The sequence below is a fragment of the Danio rerio genome, chromosome 20 (genome assembly GCF_052040795.2).
Source record: "Danio rerio strain M-AB ecotype USA chromosome 20, GRCz13ab, whole genome shotgun sequence".
Taxonomy (NCBI): Eukaryota; Metazoa; Chordata; class Actinopteri; order Cypriniformes; family Danionidae; genus Danio; species Danio rerio.
Genome location: NC_141040.1, coordinates 15,454,560 through 15,472,998, shown reverse-complemented (window position 1 = coordinate 15,472,998; position 18,439 = coordinate 15,454,560). Strand labels below are relative to the sequence as shown.

General features: G+C 38.3%; 1 protein-coding gene across 9 annotated transcripts in view; it reads left to right on the top strand.

Moving 5' to 3' along the window:
• The window catches only part of dlgap2b (discs, large (Drosophila) homolog-associated protein 2b), a 309,310-nt gene that overhangs the window by 186,977 nt on the left and 103,894 nt on the right, over positions 1 to 18,439 (top strand). For all 9 annotated transcript variants that reach the window (NM_001442641.1, XM_087297888.1, XM_087297887.1 and 6 more), the window contains 2 exons: positions 6,673 to 6,829; positions 10,310 to 10,529. In NM_001442641.1, coding sequence (NP_001429570.1) covers positions 6,673 to 6,829; positions 10,310 to 10,529 — 377 coding nt within the window. The remainder of the gene's footprint in view (positions 1 to 6,672; positions 6,830 to 10,309; positions 10,530 to 18,439) is intronic.

Here is an 18,439-nt window from a genome sequence, read left to right as displayed (position 1 = left end):
CCAAATTATAAAACGGCATGGCTGTTGCTGTAGCCCTTTATATTTCTATTTAGCCCCCTAAAACCTTTGCGATTAGCTTATGAACTGAACTCTAATAAATGATTGCCTCAGTCTCTTTTAAATTTTCTGTGAAATCAGCAGCAGATTCCGCTGCTCCGTTTTCAACTCATTTTTCATTTACCAACCACAGCTGTTCAGACCAAGAACACAAGGTGTGTGTTTATCGATAGATTGTTATAATATCTGCATATTTGCAGTTATTTGCTACAGAAACACTTGTATCACATGTATCCCAATGTCATGGAGGAGAAATCGGGTCTACTGTTTCCTCTGTGCTCCCCTCATGATCACAGCTGTTTTCTCCAGCAAAAATGTAACTCTTAACAAACATTTCGCTATGTTTATTTTAAAGTGAATTATGAATATAAAACACATTACAGTACATGTGGCATTAATTACACCATACATTCATGCACAGGATTAAACACAGTGACCACAGAACCACTCAGTGAGTGCACTCATTTTAATTGCATTTCAAAGGGAAACATCTTGTGTATCATGTTAAAAAATATTTTCTATTATGACTTATATTATAATAGTGAAATATGTCAATTATTCTATGTTTTTTTAATATGCTTATATTTTTGCTATTTTGAATTAAAGTGGCAGTTTTATTTATGTATTACATGGAAAAATGTAATTGAGTAGGGTATAGGCTGGTATTTGGGTTTTTGAAGAAGTGTGCTTTGCTTTTGTTTTCCTGATAAAAAAAATGATAATAAAATACATTTTCAATTTGTTTACAACACACAATACTTGATATCACTGTCTTGAAACTTGATTTTTTTTGTACAGTATTAAAATAAATATATATATATTTAAATAGGCTCATTTTACAAGTCCTCTAGAGGTAAATACCTAACTTAGTATCACAGCTTAAATATTCAGCCAATCTCCAGGTCTGCTGGGGTAACTGTTATTCATTCATTCATTTTCTTTTCAGCTTAGTCCCTTTATTAATCTGGGGTCGCCACAGCGTAATGAACCGCCAACTTATCCAGCATATGCTTTACACAGCAGATGCCTTTACAGCAGCAACCCACGGGGAAAGAGGGAACTATTAACTAAGTGTAAATTATTTAATAGGACTAGACTATTAGCATCTCGCTTTAAAATAAACAAATTTGTTGAACTATTTTTCCCTTTTCAATAGATATTCCCCCCCCCCCCAAAAAAAAAAATAAAATAAAATAAATAACAAAATTTAAATTGTCATCATTTACTTAACCTTGACTTTTTTTTTAATTAACAAAAAATATATATTTTGAAGAAAGCTGGAAACCTGCAACCATTGACTTCCATAGTATTTGTTTTTCCATCTATGAAAGTCAATAGTTATATGTAACTTATGTTAAATACAAATATATTGCTAATGAATCAAAGCAACATTGAGTTTTGTCATTCTTAACCTACTTTTAAAATTCGTGTTGGGTGGGTAATAATACACCACCTTTTTTTTAGGACTACACCACTCCGCCCGCATCTAAGCCATTGTTTGTATGTGTGTGTATTCAGAGCCAGTGAGCAATAAACTTTTAAAATAACAATTTATAAATCATTTATAAAAATTTGTTAACTTGATAACATAATTGTCAGCTTTAATTAATGAATGTGATAACTTAATAATAACGTGTTAACCCGCCCAGCCCTAATATAGAGTAAACTAACATTAGTGGCATGATGGCTTGGTGGTTAGCACTGTCTCTTCACAGCAAGAAGGTTGCTGGTGCCCCGGGTCCTCCGGTTGCTCTCATTTCCCCCCACAGTCCAAAGACATGTGCTATTGGTGAATTAAATGAGCTAAAATGGCCATTGTGTATTAGTGGATGTGAGAGCATGTGGGTGTTTCCCAGTACTGGGTTGCAGCTGGAAATACATCCGCTATGTAAAACATATACCTGAATAGTTGGCGGCTCCTTCAGCTGTGGCGACCCCTGATAAATAAGGGACTAAGCTGAGGAAAAATGAATGAATGAAAACCATTTCCTGTTTGCTGTTTAATGGGTTGTTTAAAGGAATAATTTACCATTCATTCTCTCTCATTTCATTATAATGTGCAGTACATGACTGAGAGGAAGAGTGATTTATTGGTCTACATTATGAAAGTAAATACTTAATCAGCTAAAAATTGCTCACAATTGACAAAAAAGTCTCCTAATTTGGGATAATATCTCTTGCTTTGCTTGATATGTCAGAAAGCTCATTAGAAAAGGTCTTTTAAATCATCATTATTGGATCACACTGAGCTGTTTAGTTTAGTCATGTGTCATTTAGCAGATGTTTAACGCTCTTAGTACTTTTGTTGAAGAGTGACATTCCTAGAACAATCTGGTATCTTACCATAGGACCACAGAAAAAAAGGATCTCAGTAACTTTCCAGTTCACAGTTATTCTTGAAATAAACCATTGACATTTTGTAGTCAGTCAGCTGTAGCTCTTCGTTTCACAGCTTTCGATACATGAAAGTAAAGCACCAGCTTTATGCTACTCTCTACTTTCCAGTAAGTTCAGTCTAATTAATCAGCTAACAACAAGGGAATTAATGTCTATTATTACAGATAATTACAGACTCAAATCACAGCTTCTGTTTTATTACATTCACGCACCGTATCATGATCTCCATTTCTTCTTTATTAAAATATGGCATATTCCCACTGGATTTCATTATCTTTTTCATTGCTGATGGCATTGCCATGATTTTTTTTATTATTATAATTGTTACAGATGTACAATTATTTTTTAAAACCTCTTCACATTGTATTGTAATGCTGTTCATACATATCCATTATAGTTTGCGTATCTATCTATCTATCTATCTATCTATCTATCTATCTATCTATCTATCTATCTATCTATCTATCTATCTATCTATCTATCTATCTGTCTGTCTGTCTGTCTGTCTGTCTGTCTGTCTGTCTGTCTGTCTGTCTGTCTGTCCAATCCAATATGTTCTTCTATGCAAACTGCCATTTTTTATATATATTTTACATTTGTGAAATCCAAATATGAATATATTGCATGTATTTCAATATATTATAGCACATATGGTATTGTATTAAATATTTGAATATGTATGTTGGCAATAGATAGGTGTCTTGGTGGAATTAGTACGACTTGGTTGCATTATGATATTGAGTTTGCATAATAGAGAAAATACTGTGACTGAAAGTTTGTTGTTTCTTTATCTGTTTGGATTTTTCTCAATAAAAAAAATGCAAATCTTGGCTGGTATGGGTTGTGATAAAAAATTGAGTAGGAAGATCTTGAGATTGTGTGACTGTGTATGGGTCTTTGGGATTATTTACCAAAGAAAGATGAAGTGAGTAATTTTCTAAATGTCAAATATGCTTTCACTGATTGTATTAAATGGGTCGTCTTATTCTTTTAAAGGGGATAATTTGAATAAAAGACAATAAAAATTATCCTCATTTTCTCATCCTGCTCTTGTTCCAAACCTGAGTTTCTTTCTTCTGTTGAACTCAAAGGAGGTTAGGTGAGGGCATGGTCACCGCTCGCACAGTTACAGTTCTTTCAAGGCTCCCTTCTCTGCCCGACCGAAAGCGACTCCACTCCGGCATGGGGTACATGGTCATTTCTCAGTTTCATGAGACAATCTTTGTCTGGCAGGATATGTCCCATTTTCCATTCAAAGTGTGTAGGCTTTCTGCGTTGTTCACAGCCTGAGCCAACTAGTGGCCCAAGACTGTTAAGCTGCCAACAGCTGTAGCAACTGCTCCCCCTGCCCCTCCAGCCGAGATGAAGTCTGGGTTCTACAGCCCTTACTTCATCATGCCCAAAAACAGTGATGGGTCAAGACCTATCCTGGATCTGAGCATCTTAAATCAGTATCTGTTCAAAGTACCATTCAGGATGCTTACGCAGAAATACATCAACGCATGTGTCCTTCCCTTGGATTGGTTTGCAACAATAGACCTGAAGCATGTGCATTTTCATGTTTCAATACTTCCTCAACACTGGCCATTGCTAATTTTTATGTTCAAAAGTCAAGCATATCAATACAAGGTCTTCCCCTTTAGGCTCTGCCTGTCTCCACAAGTATTTATGAAGATCTTGGAGGGTGCCCTATTTGCGCTCTGGCTGGCAGGAATTAGCATTCTTAACTACCTCTGCAGTTCAGGCTAATCCTAGTTCAATCTCGAGAACAGTTGGAAATGCACAGGGATCTGGTGCTCTTTCACCTGAGCCAGTTGGGACTGCAGGTCAAGCGAGAGAAGAGCAAGCTCTCCCCCATGCAGGGCATGTCTTTTCTCGTTGTGTTGCTGGACTACTATGAGCGTGCACCTCTCCGGAGATCATGTCTCATCAGTGCTGGCCTGTCTGGAGCAATTCTTTAGGACAATGGTTGACACACTGAAACTATTTCAGAGACTCCTGAGGCATAGGCAATTCACAGCTGCTGTCACGCAGCTTCAACTCTTGCATATGTGACCACTTCAGAACTGGCTGCAGGTCGCATCCCCAGATGGGCATGGCGCATCGGCACAGCGAATGACCATCACTTCTTTGTGTCGCCAATGTTTCAGCCCGTGAACCAACCTTGTCTTCTTGCGGGCTAAAGTGCTCCTTTGGCACATGTCTAAACATGCTGTTGTTAAGACGGATTCCTCCTACATGGCATGCGCAAATGTACATTACCCCAGTGAGCCTTCTTGCATAGACTCTGCGCAAGGTCAGGGATGACTAGCACTAGGTGTTAATAGTTGTGCCCTATTGTGCCAACCAGACCTGGTTCACAGAGCTCATTCTTATCATGATGCCCCCTCCCTCGCAGATTACCCTGAGGAAAGACCTTTTTTCTCAGGGACTGGGCAAAATCTGGCACCTGTGTTCAGCCATCTGGAACCTCAAAGTGTGATCCATAGATGCAATGTGGTTTCCGCTCACTATGAGCTGGTTAATGGCTGGACAATGGACAAGCATGACCTGGCCATCCGATTTCTCAGAGGTGCTACAAGGCTTAATCTGCCTTGTGCTCCTCTCATACTCTCTCTGGATCTCTCAGTAATCCTTTCCAGACTACAGAGACATCCATTCAAACCGGTCTAGTCAGAATCTATCAAGATCCTGTGTCTTAAGACAGCTCTGCTGACCAAGTTGGCATTGTACAAGAAGGTCTGGGATCTGGAATTTTGCCTAGATTTTTGACCGACTAACTCTCACATAATCCTGATACCCAAGCTCGACTAAATGCTTAGATTCAAGATTCCTACCCCTCCTTTCAGGGACCAGGTAGTGAACCTGCTCGTGTTGCTACTGGAGGAAGCAGACCCAGCCCTCTCACTGCAGTATTCTATCTGTGGGTTCCATCTCATCCTGCTGTGTGTCCCCCAGGGGTAAGAATACACTATGCAGGAGGTTTTGCCACCTCCTGGGCATTAGCATACAGTGCCTCTATAACTGACATCTGTAGAGCTGTAGGCTGGGTGACAACTAATACGCTGGCAAGTTTCTACAATCTCTGAGTACAGCCAGTTTCTTCCCGAGTGCTGGGTTGGGAGACCCAGTCGGTTGGGAGAAATCTGAGCTCTGTGTCAAAATTGCTTGCTGCGCCACCCTCTCTAACCAGGAGCCACGTGCATGTTATAGTGCTAGCTTGAGTGCCTTGTGGCAAACCCTAGAGAGTTCATTTAAGACCCCATTTCCCTGACTCGCCGGAGGAGCCAGGTGTGGGCCCATTATGTTGATGGTATGCCCCGTTGGTCAACCTGCATTCTGAGGTATGGTGCTTTGTAACAGCAGATATTTTTATGTCTCAAAACGCAGAGCTGAAAAAGTTAAAAGCATAATTTGACCCTTTTAAACATTTATTTCAACACTTTTTTTTTTTTTTTTAGCATCCTGAATATCCTGACACATTAGTTTAATAGTGGGACTTTTGTCCCAGGAGAGATTTTGTTTGTCCAAACAGTGGTCAAAGAAAAACTTTGAACAGTCATACTTTAGTTTTTATACAGTACAAATAAGTGAGAATATTAATGAATGAAAGGCAGTCAGTGAGATGTCTTGGCTGTGAAGAAATAAGTGTTTCATTCAGGAAGAGGCTTTAAACATTTACTTATGTATCTATATTGTTATCTGGTGTTTTCCACTGCAGAATAGTTATTGTCCTTGGTTCTGATCTGAGACTTGAAGTGCTTATAATGTGTGGTCTGAAGCATCACTGTAACTTGCCACATGTTTTTTCCCTTGACAGCTGCTCTGGATTAGTCCATAAGACTATATAAAGTTTAAGCAATAACCAATGTATAGTTAAAAACATGATTAACACATCTTTGACTAGTCAAGGTGAATCCAAAGCCAAACTGAAAAGCATGCTCTATGTGAGAAAATGCATTGTTTACATACAATACACAGGATATTAAATGCATTGTGGTTCTGCTTTTATATGTGTCCTATACATTTGCTATACATTTGAAACTATGTCACGTCTGGGTTCTCAAAGGCAATGCCATTAACTAATTTACTTATCTCAGTCATCTTACAGTGTGCAGAAAGTTCTCAATTGATGGCTATTCCTGAGTGACCTTTCAGTCTAATATTCCATAGGCTTTTCTTTGGCTACATTGGTTTTTAATTGTTCCCTCCATTTAGCTCGGGCTACCACTTGCAAACAGTGAGAGATATGCGCCCTCATCCCAGCGTGTCTCTGGATCCATCAACCAACTTCAACCCTCCACAATTTCGCTCAAGAAACCAGAGCTACATGCGTGCAGTCAGTACCTTCAGTCAGGCAAGCTGTGTCAGCCAGGTGAGTCCAACCACCTGCAACAACACACAACACTTATACACAGGTACAAGAAAGACAATCAAACTACAGTAAGTGGATTCAAGTAGATGGCTTTAGCATATATCTAGATATCCTACTTGGTTTTCCCAACTGTCTTGAGCTGATTTTGAATAATAGAGTTCTTGTGGACTTTATGCTTACCTTGAGTCAAATTATCTATGATTGATTAAGAGGTTTCTTCAAAAAACAGCTTAAAGTTTGTGTGAAATCAAAGTATTTATTTATCGATACAAGTTAATTAACTGGATAAAGAAATATTTGGTTTGGTAATCCTCACTCAATTCTGTCTATTTGCTTCTGTGTTAGGAGTGGAGGTCCTTCTTTGTTGGAGTCAGTTTGACAGCTTTACAATATGTTTAACCATGCTCTTCTTACCTTTAGGGCGTACTCACACTATGTACAGTTGCCTTGAACCCGGCCGAAGAACGCTTGTCTGCCCTCTCATCTCCCCCGATGGCCCACACTCATATTGCATTCTGGCCTGAGCACGCTTACGTCATCGATGATGCTCTGTTCAGTTTAGGAAGTGCTCTCGCTCATTACAGTGGAGATTTCTTATCTAACTAAAAACTAAATACCGTTTTAGTCATTTGGGATGCACTGACACGCAGTCAAATATTTTGCCGAACAGATCAGCCAATTTTGACGCTAATAAACAATTGTAAAGTCATCGTGTTGCAGGAATTAGAAGATTTGCTGAAGGTGCATCTTTTGTGCAGTGAGGGGTTTGTGTCTTTAATAGTATATGACAGTTTGTGTTTATTAAACAGTAAGAGTGATTAATAGATCTATATGAAACAGTCCCTTAAAAGTCACTTCTCGTCCTTAGTTTCGGGTTCAGGGGCACTTTGCACTCACACCACAAACGTACCACGCCTGAGCCCAAATGAACACCTCATCCAACCGGGCCAGGGCTGGCCAACTGTACCGTTCCTGAGCCTGTTCAGAGCACTAACACTTCTCAATCAATCAAGGAAACGGGCCTGGGCATGGCTCGTACAGCATAGTGTGAGTATGCCCTTAGTTTGCTACAAGGGACTGATGCACAAAAAAGCCCTGTCCCATACTTAAAACTAAAAAAGTTAATAGTACATCAACATGCTGCAATAAAAATCTCATCAACTTCTGGTTCACACTGACTTTAGGGTGATAACTGTTTAATAGCTGATCCAAGTTTGTTAAAAGGATTTTAGGGGGTTAAACAGTTGAAATAACAGCTGCTGGGGTCTTAAACAAAAAGGTAGGTTATCTTGGTCAATCTGTGTGAAGTTTTGTGCAGTAGATCAACATGGTGAAGCTAGAGAATTAACTATGCTAATCCAAGCTTGATTTATGTGATTTAGGTTGACCAGCAAAGCTACAGTAAATGCTAATCAGGCATAGAATGGTAGGTCTGGACCAACTTGGCTAAATTAGTTGGGAAAATAAGCTGAATGACTATGTTTCAAAACCAAGCTTAATTGATATCAAACACAGTTCCTGGAGGGCCACAGCTATGCACAGTTTAGCTTTAACCCTAATTAAACATAGATGATTTTGTGGTTTGTTTGAAACCTACAACCTGTGTTGAAGCAGGGTTTGAACAAAACCCTGCAGGGTTACGGCTTTTAACTTAGTTTGTAACACCAATTAAATACCAGCTAACAAGGTTAAAGAATCCCATAACCAGACCAAACATCACTCTAGAGCAGTTTTTCGCAAACCTGTTCCTGGAGGCACGCCAGCACTACACATTTTCAAGCTCTTCCTAAACAAACACACCTGAGTAAAACATGAGAAGCGAACATAAGAAGAGACTCCAAATTCCTGGATTAATGGATCAGATAAGGGAGACATCCAACTTATGTACTGTTGGTGTGCCTTCGAGAACAGGGTTGAGGAACATTATTCTTGAGGGCCAATGTTCAGCAGAAGTAACAAACAAGATTAAAAACAACTTCATTTGGCTTATGATGTGAATTAAACTTATCTAGAACTTATCTAGAATCTAGTTCCCAATTGCCAATTAATCTTAAACATGTAATTAGATTTTTTTTTTATTTTAGTTTAAATCAACTAATTCAATTATGCTTATTATTTTTATTAACAATCAATGTGTATGCATGTATCTTGATTCAAAGGACCATTCTGAGAGTGCCACCATTTTCAAAAGTGCATAGTCAGCATTTTAAATTTAAAATTTAATTTGAAACACCTAAGATTACTTGTTAAGAGGTTTCCCTCATAATGCAATTCTACACAAAGCCTGCTGAGAACTACATGTACACTTACCAGTTAGTTACACCAACTAAATTCAGTCATGTTGCCTCAACATAAAACGATTGAGTTAAACATTGGTTTTACTTAAACCAACGTAAAACAAATACATCCACCCCATCACCCCTCCCCCCTCCCTCAAAAAAAAAAAAAAAACATTTAAACGATAAAACATAAAACGATTGAGTTAAACATTGGTTTTACTTAAACCAACGTAAAACAAATACATCCACCCCATCACCCCTCCCACCTCCCTCAAAAAAAAAAACAAAAAAAAAAACAAACATTTTAAACAGACTAAACAAATGCATTTTTGAGTGCTGTGGTGTTCATGCTGTTTCTGGAGATCTAATGTATTCTAGCAAAGTTCAGCTTCAACCCTGACCAAACAGTCTGGAGTTTTTCAGAAACAGGATTGGGCATCCTAGTGATCTTTTGGTTAACCAGTATAAAGTTTGTTGTATTTATTGTGCTCTAAGAACACAACTTGACCAACTTAACCACCTTAAACCAGAATGAGTTCCAAGCAAGATTGTAAAAGATATTCATTAGAACGAACAGTTTGTTTACAGAAGTATATTAGGCATTCAATGACTGATGTTAGATTTTCTTCTTTTCATATAAGCAATTGTTAAAGTAGGATGCCAGAAAGCTAAAGTCAAGGTCTGTTGAGCCGTGGTGCTGTGAATTTACGTGGGCTTTAGGTAGGCGGCTGTTCACAGGCTTTTTCTGATGGAGTAGGTTACAACTAAGATGTTTGATGAAGGTTTTATAGAACAATCTGACTATCAAATATGTTGAAAATGTTTTTAATTAGGGTAGATAAAGTGTTTAATCTTCTGTTGTAGTGCTAGGTTGACATCGAAGCAGTAATTTCATTGACGTTTTCATCAAAGTGCTGTTTAGATTGCTGTTGAATGTTTGTGTTATTTTCCCTCTCCACACAACATGCTTTTTTTTCATTAACCTATTATGAGATGATATTCCAGCCTGAAATGTATTTTTTTCTTATCTTGTTGCTTTCTGATATAATTCTACTGAGACTTTCAAGGTCGGAAATTGCCAGTGGTATATTCCTCCTGCTAACACTCCTTCATATTTACTGTGCAAAGGGGAAGAATCAAAGTGAGAAAGAGAAAGGAAGAGGAAAAATTAAGGACTGCTATTCCTGTTTTTGTCTCTCAGGTGAGTGAGACTGAGGTCAATGGCCAGTTTGAGTCAGTTTGCGAGTCCGTTTTTAGCGAAGTAGAATCCCAGGCCGTGGAGGCCTTGGACCTGCCTGGCTCTTTCCGCACTCGAAGCCACAGTTACCTGCGTGCAATTCAGGCTGGGTATTCCCAAGATGACGACTGCTTGCCTTCAATGACATCCTCTACTGTCACTTCAACTCTCAGATCCACAACAGGTAACCGTATGCCTCAAATCCCACCTGAGAGAAAGAGAGACAGAGAGAATGAAAGAGAGAGAGAGAGAGAGAGAGAAAGAGAGAGAGAAGGCTTAGAACACATCCGCCATACATTCAGCACATGCTGAACTACATTCTCTGGCATACCTACATATGTACAGTGGGATTCCCTTGTGCTTGAGAGATGACTGACTTGAATGTCTTTCCGTCGGCTCTTGTCTGTTGTGTGTGTTTGCTTCTCTGCGTTTGTGTTGAAAGACAATTGCCTGCTATTCCCTTTGCACGAGTCATGCGTCCTTTTCTGGGCTTCCGGAATATTTAAGTCTGATAGTATTGAGAGGCTAGATTGAGGTCACAATGATCTAATATCACACGCACATGACAACCCAATGCAACAAACGCATGCTTTAACTAGCAGTTTTACAGAGCATGCAACAGGCCGTAGGCAAGTGTTTTTACACAACACAAAGAATCAGGTTACAGTTGGGCAGGAAGGCTGGCTTTAGAGGTTTTCACAATATTACACAAAAGTATGAATTGTATATCTGTGAGTTCAGGTTAGAAACCTAAAGGCTGTTTCATTTCTGAATGCACATAGTGATGACTTGCTGGATACATAAGTGATGTAATGTGTTGCATAAAGCATCTTCGTTCTGTGAGGAGAAAGAAATTGGCAATGCTTTGAGAAGTTGGGGGTCAACTAAACACAATTGAAGTATAGAAAAACACTTCACATTGTATTTTAAAGATACAATTTTGAATTTAATGTGCTTGCATTTTTGGCTCTCAACACTTAAGAATTTTATGTGAATATATTTGGGGTGTAACGGTTCACAAAAATCACGGTTCGGTTCGATACAACACAGTGGTGTCACGGTTTGGTATGTTTTCGATACAGCAAAAAAAAAAAAAAAAGGCCAGAGGATTTCTTTTATTTAAATTTTTTAATGTATTAAAACTAAAGTCATAAAAGTATGATCTTGTTTTTTTTTCTTCTTTTACCTTAAACAGTGATAGAGCTATACTACGAGATTTCTGCTTAGCAGCAAATAAAACAAATCCTTCTTTATCCTCAAAACCAAAAAGCTTCCTATAAAAAACAAATATAATATTTTAGTAGTTAAATAAATAAAAAGAAAAGAACAATTTAATTTTTATATGGAACTCAGTTTCAATCTATTTTTAAGTATTTTCTTTTTCAGAAAGATTGTGCACCTTTTCTTCAGACAGCACAGATCTGCTTGATTTGACTGTCACCTGCCATTTCAGTTGATCTGAAAGCAGGAATTATCTGACTGAATTATCTGGCTTATGAAGGAATAATGTAACAGGGCTGTATTACATTTTACATTTTCTTAATACCCGACATGGGCGAAGCAGTGGCGCAGTAGGTAGTGCTGTTGCCTCACAACAAGAAGGTCGCTGGGTTGCCGGTTCGAGTGCTCCGGTTTCCCCCACAGTCCAAAGACATGTGGTACAGGTGAATTGGGTAGGCTAAATTGTCCGTATTGTATGAGTGTGTGTGTGTGAATGTGTGTGTGGATGTTTCCCAGAGATGGGTTGTGGCTGGAAGGGTATCCGCTGCTTAAAACCTTGCTGGATAAATTGGTGGTTCATTCCGCTGTGGCGACCCCGGATTAACAAAGGGACTAAGCTGACAAGAAAATAAATAAATGAATGAAAAACTGACATTTTCACTACTGATTAAGGTCTCTCATATCCACAACTATAAATGTGCAGATTGCCTCAGTGATTTGTTTTGTCCTCTTCGAATCTGTAGGAATTGCCTGTCTGAATGCTGTTCCTGAATGCGCAACGTATCTGAATAGTGGTGGAGGCGTGTACGTGCGATGTACCTGAGCGGCGGGGGTGAGTTGTGCCCAACGTACCTGAAGAGCTGGGAGGGATACGGTGGAAAGGGGTGTGCGACTTATTTAAACGACCTGGGAGAGATGCGCGATTTCCTGAAGATTATCATTCGTTTTGCGGGCATCCGGGAGTCTCTATGCATTTGTGGGAGACTCCTGAAACTTCTGGGAGACTTGGGATGTCTGGGATTACATTAACGTTACTAGCCATTTTGCGAGCTAGTGTAGCGTGTGACTGACTGGAGCAGTGTTTGGAGGTGGGCGGGTGTGGTGATATGTGAACAGGTTATTGAGATTGGCTGTTTTGTGTCGGGGTCCAGGGTTGCTTGGGCAATGGGGGCGAAGCCAGCACAAGCAGGCTGACACAGAAAGCAGCAAGATTGCTAATGAGTGCAAGCTTGAAGTGCAAGTGATATTACGAGTTCAAAAGCGATGGTCTACTGTTTAACATGACAGTGGGAAGGCAGCATGTTACAAAAACATTTTATTTTGTACTTCTTATCTTTTTTGATGTTAGTCTGAATCGAATCGTTCGTTTTGTAATGCGTACCGAAAAAAAAGTCTCGTACCGAACGGTTCAATACGAATACGTGTATCGTTACACCCTTTATATGTATATATAGTTCAATCATTCATTTTCCTAGCCCCTTTATTAATCAATGATTGCTACAACGGAATGAACTTCCAACTTATCCAGCATATGTTTTACACATAGCGGATACCCTTCCAGCGGCAACCCATGACTGGGAAACACAGATACACTCTTGCATTTACACAAATACACTACTGCCAATTTAGCTCATTCAATTAACCTTTAACACAAGTTTTTGGGCTGTGGAGTAAACTGGAGGAAACCCATGCCAACATGGGGAGTATATGCAAACTCCACACAGAATGAAACTGACCCAGCTGAGGCTCAAACCAGTGACCTTCTTGCTGTGAGGTGATCGTGCTACTTACTGCATCACCGTGATGCCCTACATATATATATATATATATATATATATATATATATATATATATATATATATATATATATATATATATATATATAGTGCTTATTAAGTAAAGTTTATTTATAAACTAATTAAAAAAAGGATAAATATCTTGCTTATGATTGATTACGGCTGCATTAGCTATCATAAGATTTACTAATCAGATGAATCCTAACATACATTAATAACCAGACTTAGTCATCTTCACCTTGAACAAAGAATTTCTGGAGGACATTCAATTCCTGAAGGGTGCAGTTTTGCTCTAGCCTTATCAAACACAGCTGATCCAAACAATTGAGGAGTTCAAAAGAATCATGAACACCTTCACTAGTTGGATCAGCAGTGCTTTATCAGGGTTGGAGCAAAACCGTGCAGAGCTGCGGTTCTCCAAGAATTGAGTTTGAGACATATAGCCTTGAAGACTCCTCCCCCTCTTTCCCAGATTAATCCATGACAGGGCAGCATGGTGGCTTAGCGGTTAGCACTGTTGCCTTACAGCAAGAATGTCATTGGATCGAGTCCCGGTTGGGCCAGTTGCCGTTTCTATATGGAGGTTACATTTTCTTCCCATGTTTCTCTCAGGTACTCCGGTTTCCTTCCACAATCCATAGACATGCAGTATAAAGGAATTGAATAAACCAAATTGGAACAGTATATAAGTGTTTTAGTACTAGGTAATCCTTGCCTAAACATGCTGGTATAGTTGGGGGGTTATTCCGCCATGGCATCCCCTAGTAATCAAGGAATAGGTTGTGCCAATTCGGGGGAGATCTTGAGACCTACCTGAGCTCAGACTCCCCTCTCTCCCGATGAAAAATGGAGGGAGCCCCGGCTCAAGTACCTTCTGATGTCAGGGATCTTTCCCAGGCTAGCATGTCAAACACACTTTATAATCAATCATCAGCTAGGTGTGAAGATCACATTTTATGTATGCTAAACCAACTTCAAAAAATGGACAGGTCATTTTGTTTTATGAAAAACATTGATCATAAAAAAATGTTTTATGGAGATGAAAAGTACTTAAATGGTAAAAATAAATGTGAGAAACAGTTCTGTTTTAGTGGACTTGTTCATTAACTAACTGAATTATCCATAGCACTATTATTGAATGATTTCCCTGTAAACTCAAAAACTAGAGGTGAAAACAAATCCTATTATCCTCATCCAGTTTTACCAATAATACCAGCTATTGAGTTGAAGACATCCTGGCAGATATGGAGATATTTTTTGCAACACATACTCGTCAGAAAGTGTTTCTTTAAACAGAAAGAACGACCGCCTCACACTCTGCCCCAACACCCCTGCTGTGCTTGGTGTACACTTGGAGTAAAGCTATGAACCCTATTGAAATGCCACAAATTGATGTCAAATATTGCAACACTAAAAATACCTTTCTTTTTTCTCACTTATTGTATTTTTATTTCATTTTATTTTATGTAAAATGCTAATTTGTTTTGTATGATTTAGTTTGGTCAATCCAGGCAAACTTTGTTTTTTATTTACTGTGGGCTTCTTTGTGTTTGCTATTGAACCTGAAGTTTGATTTGATTGGACCTTCATACTGTCAAAAACTCATACTGACGACACAACGAAGACTATGAGGAGAAAGGAGAGCTCTCCAATCCCACCGTCTCACTCCGCTGAAGTGCTTTCACCACATATGGCTCTGTATGCAATCCCTGTCGACTGGCTGTAGGACAAAAGCATTTTCTCAAAAGGATTTTATTCATTCTGGAGGATTTTTTTCTTTTAGCAGTTCTGTATTTGGTTTTACAAAGAGATGCCATACTTTGTGTACATGCTAGAAGCTAATTAGATGTTTTTTTTTCCCTTAACAATAAAAAATAATAATAATTGTTTAAGCCCTGGTATTGATGCTCTCGATTCAAAAGCACTGACTTTGAGAGAAATATTAACAAGCATACCCCAAAGATTCACTCAGTAAGTGAAGCTAAATTTAGTTGCGGCTTAAATCATATAGAAATATCGAGTAAGGTGTTGGGTGTTCTGTGATTGACCATCACATGACGGAGATTCAGGGGAAAAGAGCAGCTGGAGGGATGCCTGTTACAGGTATTATAATGTCAACACGCATACATCTTTGAATGGATATGTGTGTTTTTGCACTGCCTTCTCAAACTAAATTAGGACTAGTCCTTTGAAAGAATGATACATAACTAAAGGTCAGAATAGTGGAAACCAGTGTTTAGTTGCCAAAGCAACCATGCTTTATTTTATTTTATTTTATTTTATTTTATTTTATTTTATTTTATTTTATTTTATTTTATTTTATTTTATTTTATTTTATTTTATTACATTTAGTTTGCAATGGAAATCTATGAGACAAGAGTATAAAAGTACAAATACGAAGATGATATTTGCTGGGCTCCATTTTACAAACTACATTTTAACAGTATCTTGCCACATAGACATTCATTGTAAGTGTATAACTATACTGTTTTATTAATTTTATTTATTTTTTTAATTTTTTAAGAACCCGAGAGTTGCGTTAAATTGAGTCTTGGAAAAGGCCATTTTTATTTATTTTCCTTCCATTTGTGTTGCAGTGGGTTGGAGTTTCCTTAGAATGTTTAAAATGTTGCAAAAACTACTTTATTACATCATTTCTACCAATCATGGCATTTCTGGAGGACAAACATGGCCAGCAAAATGCAGTTGGAAGTAAGAGCTGGTGTGGAAGATTTCAGCCGTGATGGACAGTGGGATTGCAGCCTCTGCCTGGTGCAGCCCTCACAAAGACCTGACGATTTTAATGGATTGTGTTTCTTCTTAATCCTACCCGTTTCAACTCCACATGGTCCAATCAGCTCAATTGATGGGCTTTTAACATATTCAATAGGGTTCATATCTCCTTGCCTGTATGATTGCTTGACATTTTATTACCTTTTCATCTTTTCTGTTGCACAAAAAGCAAGAAATCGCTAAAATTCAAAGTTCAAAAAAGCAGCCACAGCATTTGCTATGATGCTCTGTGATCTGATAAATGGATAAAAGGTATTTAATAGCATTGGTTTCTATTGGTTATGCTGTGAAGAGATGGAAAGGCTGAATAGATGAGATGTTCTTTTATGTGAGTGAGAAGGCAGTGTAAACACACACATCTAAAAACTAAATATATGGGAGTAAAACAGTGAAAGACCCTGCCAACACAACATGGTCAACTGCAACAAAAGTTACAATCAATGAATTAAAAAAAAAATAAGATATTTATTAAACCAGGGGTGTTCCTAGCCTTTCATTATTGCTGTAGCACAGCCACATCTATCCATCAAAAAGTGCTCATATTTTGATAGTATATCTGCATGCTCTAAGATTCACTTCACATTTGCAGGTTTTCCTTTCTAGAATGAATTCTAGCTAAACATCTACACAATATTATGGCAATTGACAGACATTTTGCAGTTTGGTATTTGGTGATTAAATTGTATGAATTTGTACCTCTAGGAACAAGGGCCAAATCTGTTCTTGGAGGCCCACTGTCCTGCAGTGTTTAATTTCAGCCTAAATTAACACATTTGAACCTTCTAGCCAAGGTCATCAATCTCACTTGCTGTGTCTCAGTTCAGAGGCTGCATCCTTTCAAGGATGTGGACTTTAAAGAGTGTTTCTTTTAAAGTCTTGGCAATTGACAATAACATTTGTTGTAGACTTTTTTTTTTTAATTGTCTGAAAACAAACATGGTTCAGAACTTATCAAAGTAGGTATCCTTCATTTACTTTAAAGTAAAGGATGTATTTCAAGACTGCATTTGGAATTTGAAATAACTTTATTGTCCCCGAAGGGTAATTAGGTTTCCAGCAATAGCCAACAGTTAACAGGAACAGGTCACACTCCAACAACATAAAAGTAACAGTAAACAGTAAAATTAATCACAATCAAGTAAAAAAAAAAAAAAAAAAACGTCAAGCTTGTTAAGTAACCCAACTGGAGTTGAAACTAATAAATGCAAATATCTGTTGGACCTTACCTGTCTGAAATAAGTATACCATTTGCAGTTTTGTATTATAAGCATTTGAAGGAACACTTGAATTAGGACATCCTTTGTTGGGCTGTTCAAATGTGTGCTTTTAAAGATTGAACCAGACATCGATACTAGACCAAGTGGTGGCAAGTTCCTGGTCCTGGAGAGCAGTAGCCTTTCACATTTTGATTCTGTTCTGATAACTCAACTGCCAGTGTCTTCGAACAGTACCTTTCAGTCAAGCCAGAAATCATTCATACCCCCTGGGGTATGAATAAATTTGGGCTTGACTGTATATCACCCTCCCATGGGCACTTTGAAGTGGAAACAATCATGATCTCTATATTGTTGTTTCAAATTGAGGTGCTCTAAAACTTTGAAGGGATGAAGTATTTTGTAAGGTACAACTGATGGACACAATAGGCCCTCATGATCCTTAAGTGGTGCACAGTGTGCTTCATTCAGAAGGATATGCTATAATCCCTTTGAAGCTGTAAAGCCTACGAGCATAGGGATGAACCCTTCTAAATGGAGCATACTGCTAGTGACCCTTAGGTTTGATTAAGTTGTTTGGGTCTTTTTGAGATGGGTTGAAGCTAAACTCTTGCTTTTCAGGACCAAACTTGCTCTGCCATGTACTAGACATCTCTAGACAATTGTGTTTGAGATAAACTTTGCAGGAAACTGGACCTCCAAGAACAGGTTATGACACTCTTGCTAGAGTTATTAATTCATAATTAATAAATCTAATGTTGTTGGTTTATATTTTAAACTGATGATAATGATAACATTTGACTTTATTTCTGAAATAGTAGTTTAGAACATCATTCTCAGGTTGATGTGCATCAGGGATGGGAGAGATCTGTTCCATTGTCCTGCAGAGTTCTGCTCCAACCTTATAGTAACCCCTAAGACATTGATTTGCTGTTTCAAACTCAGGATTGTGGCCCTCCATAACCGAGGTTTCCCATGCTTGAGATATGTCAATCCCATAGGTGATTAAAGTTTCATTAGCGATACTCTACTGGGCATCAGCTCATACCCCAGTGAAAAAGGTCTAGGAA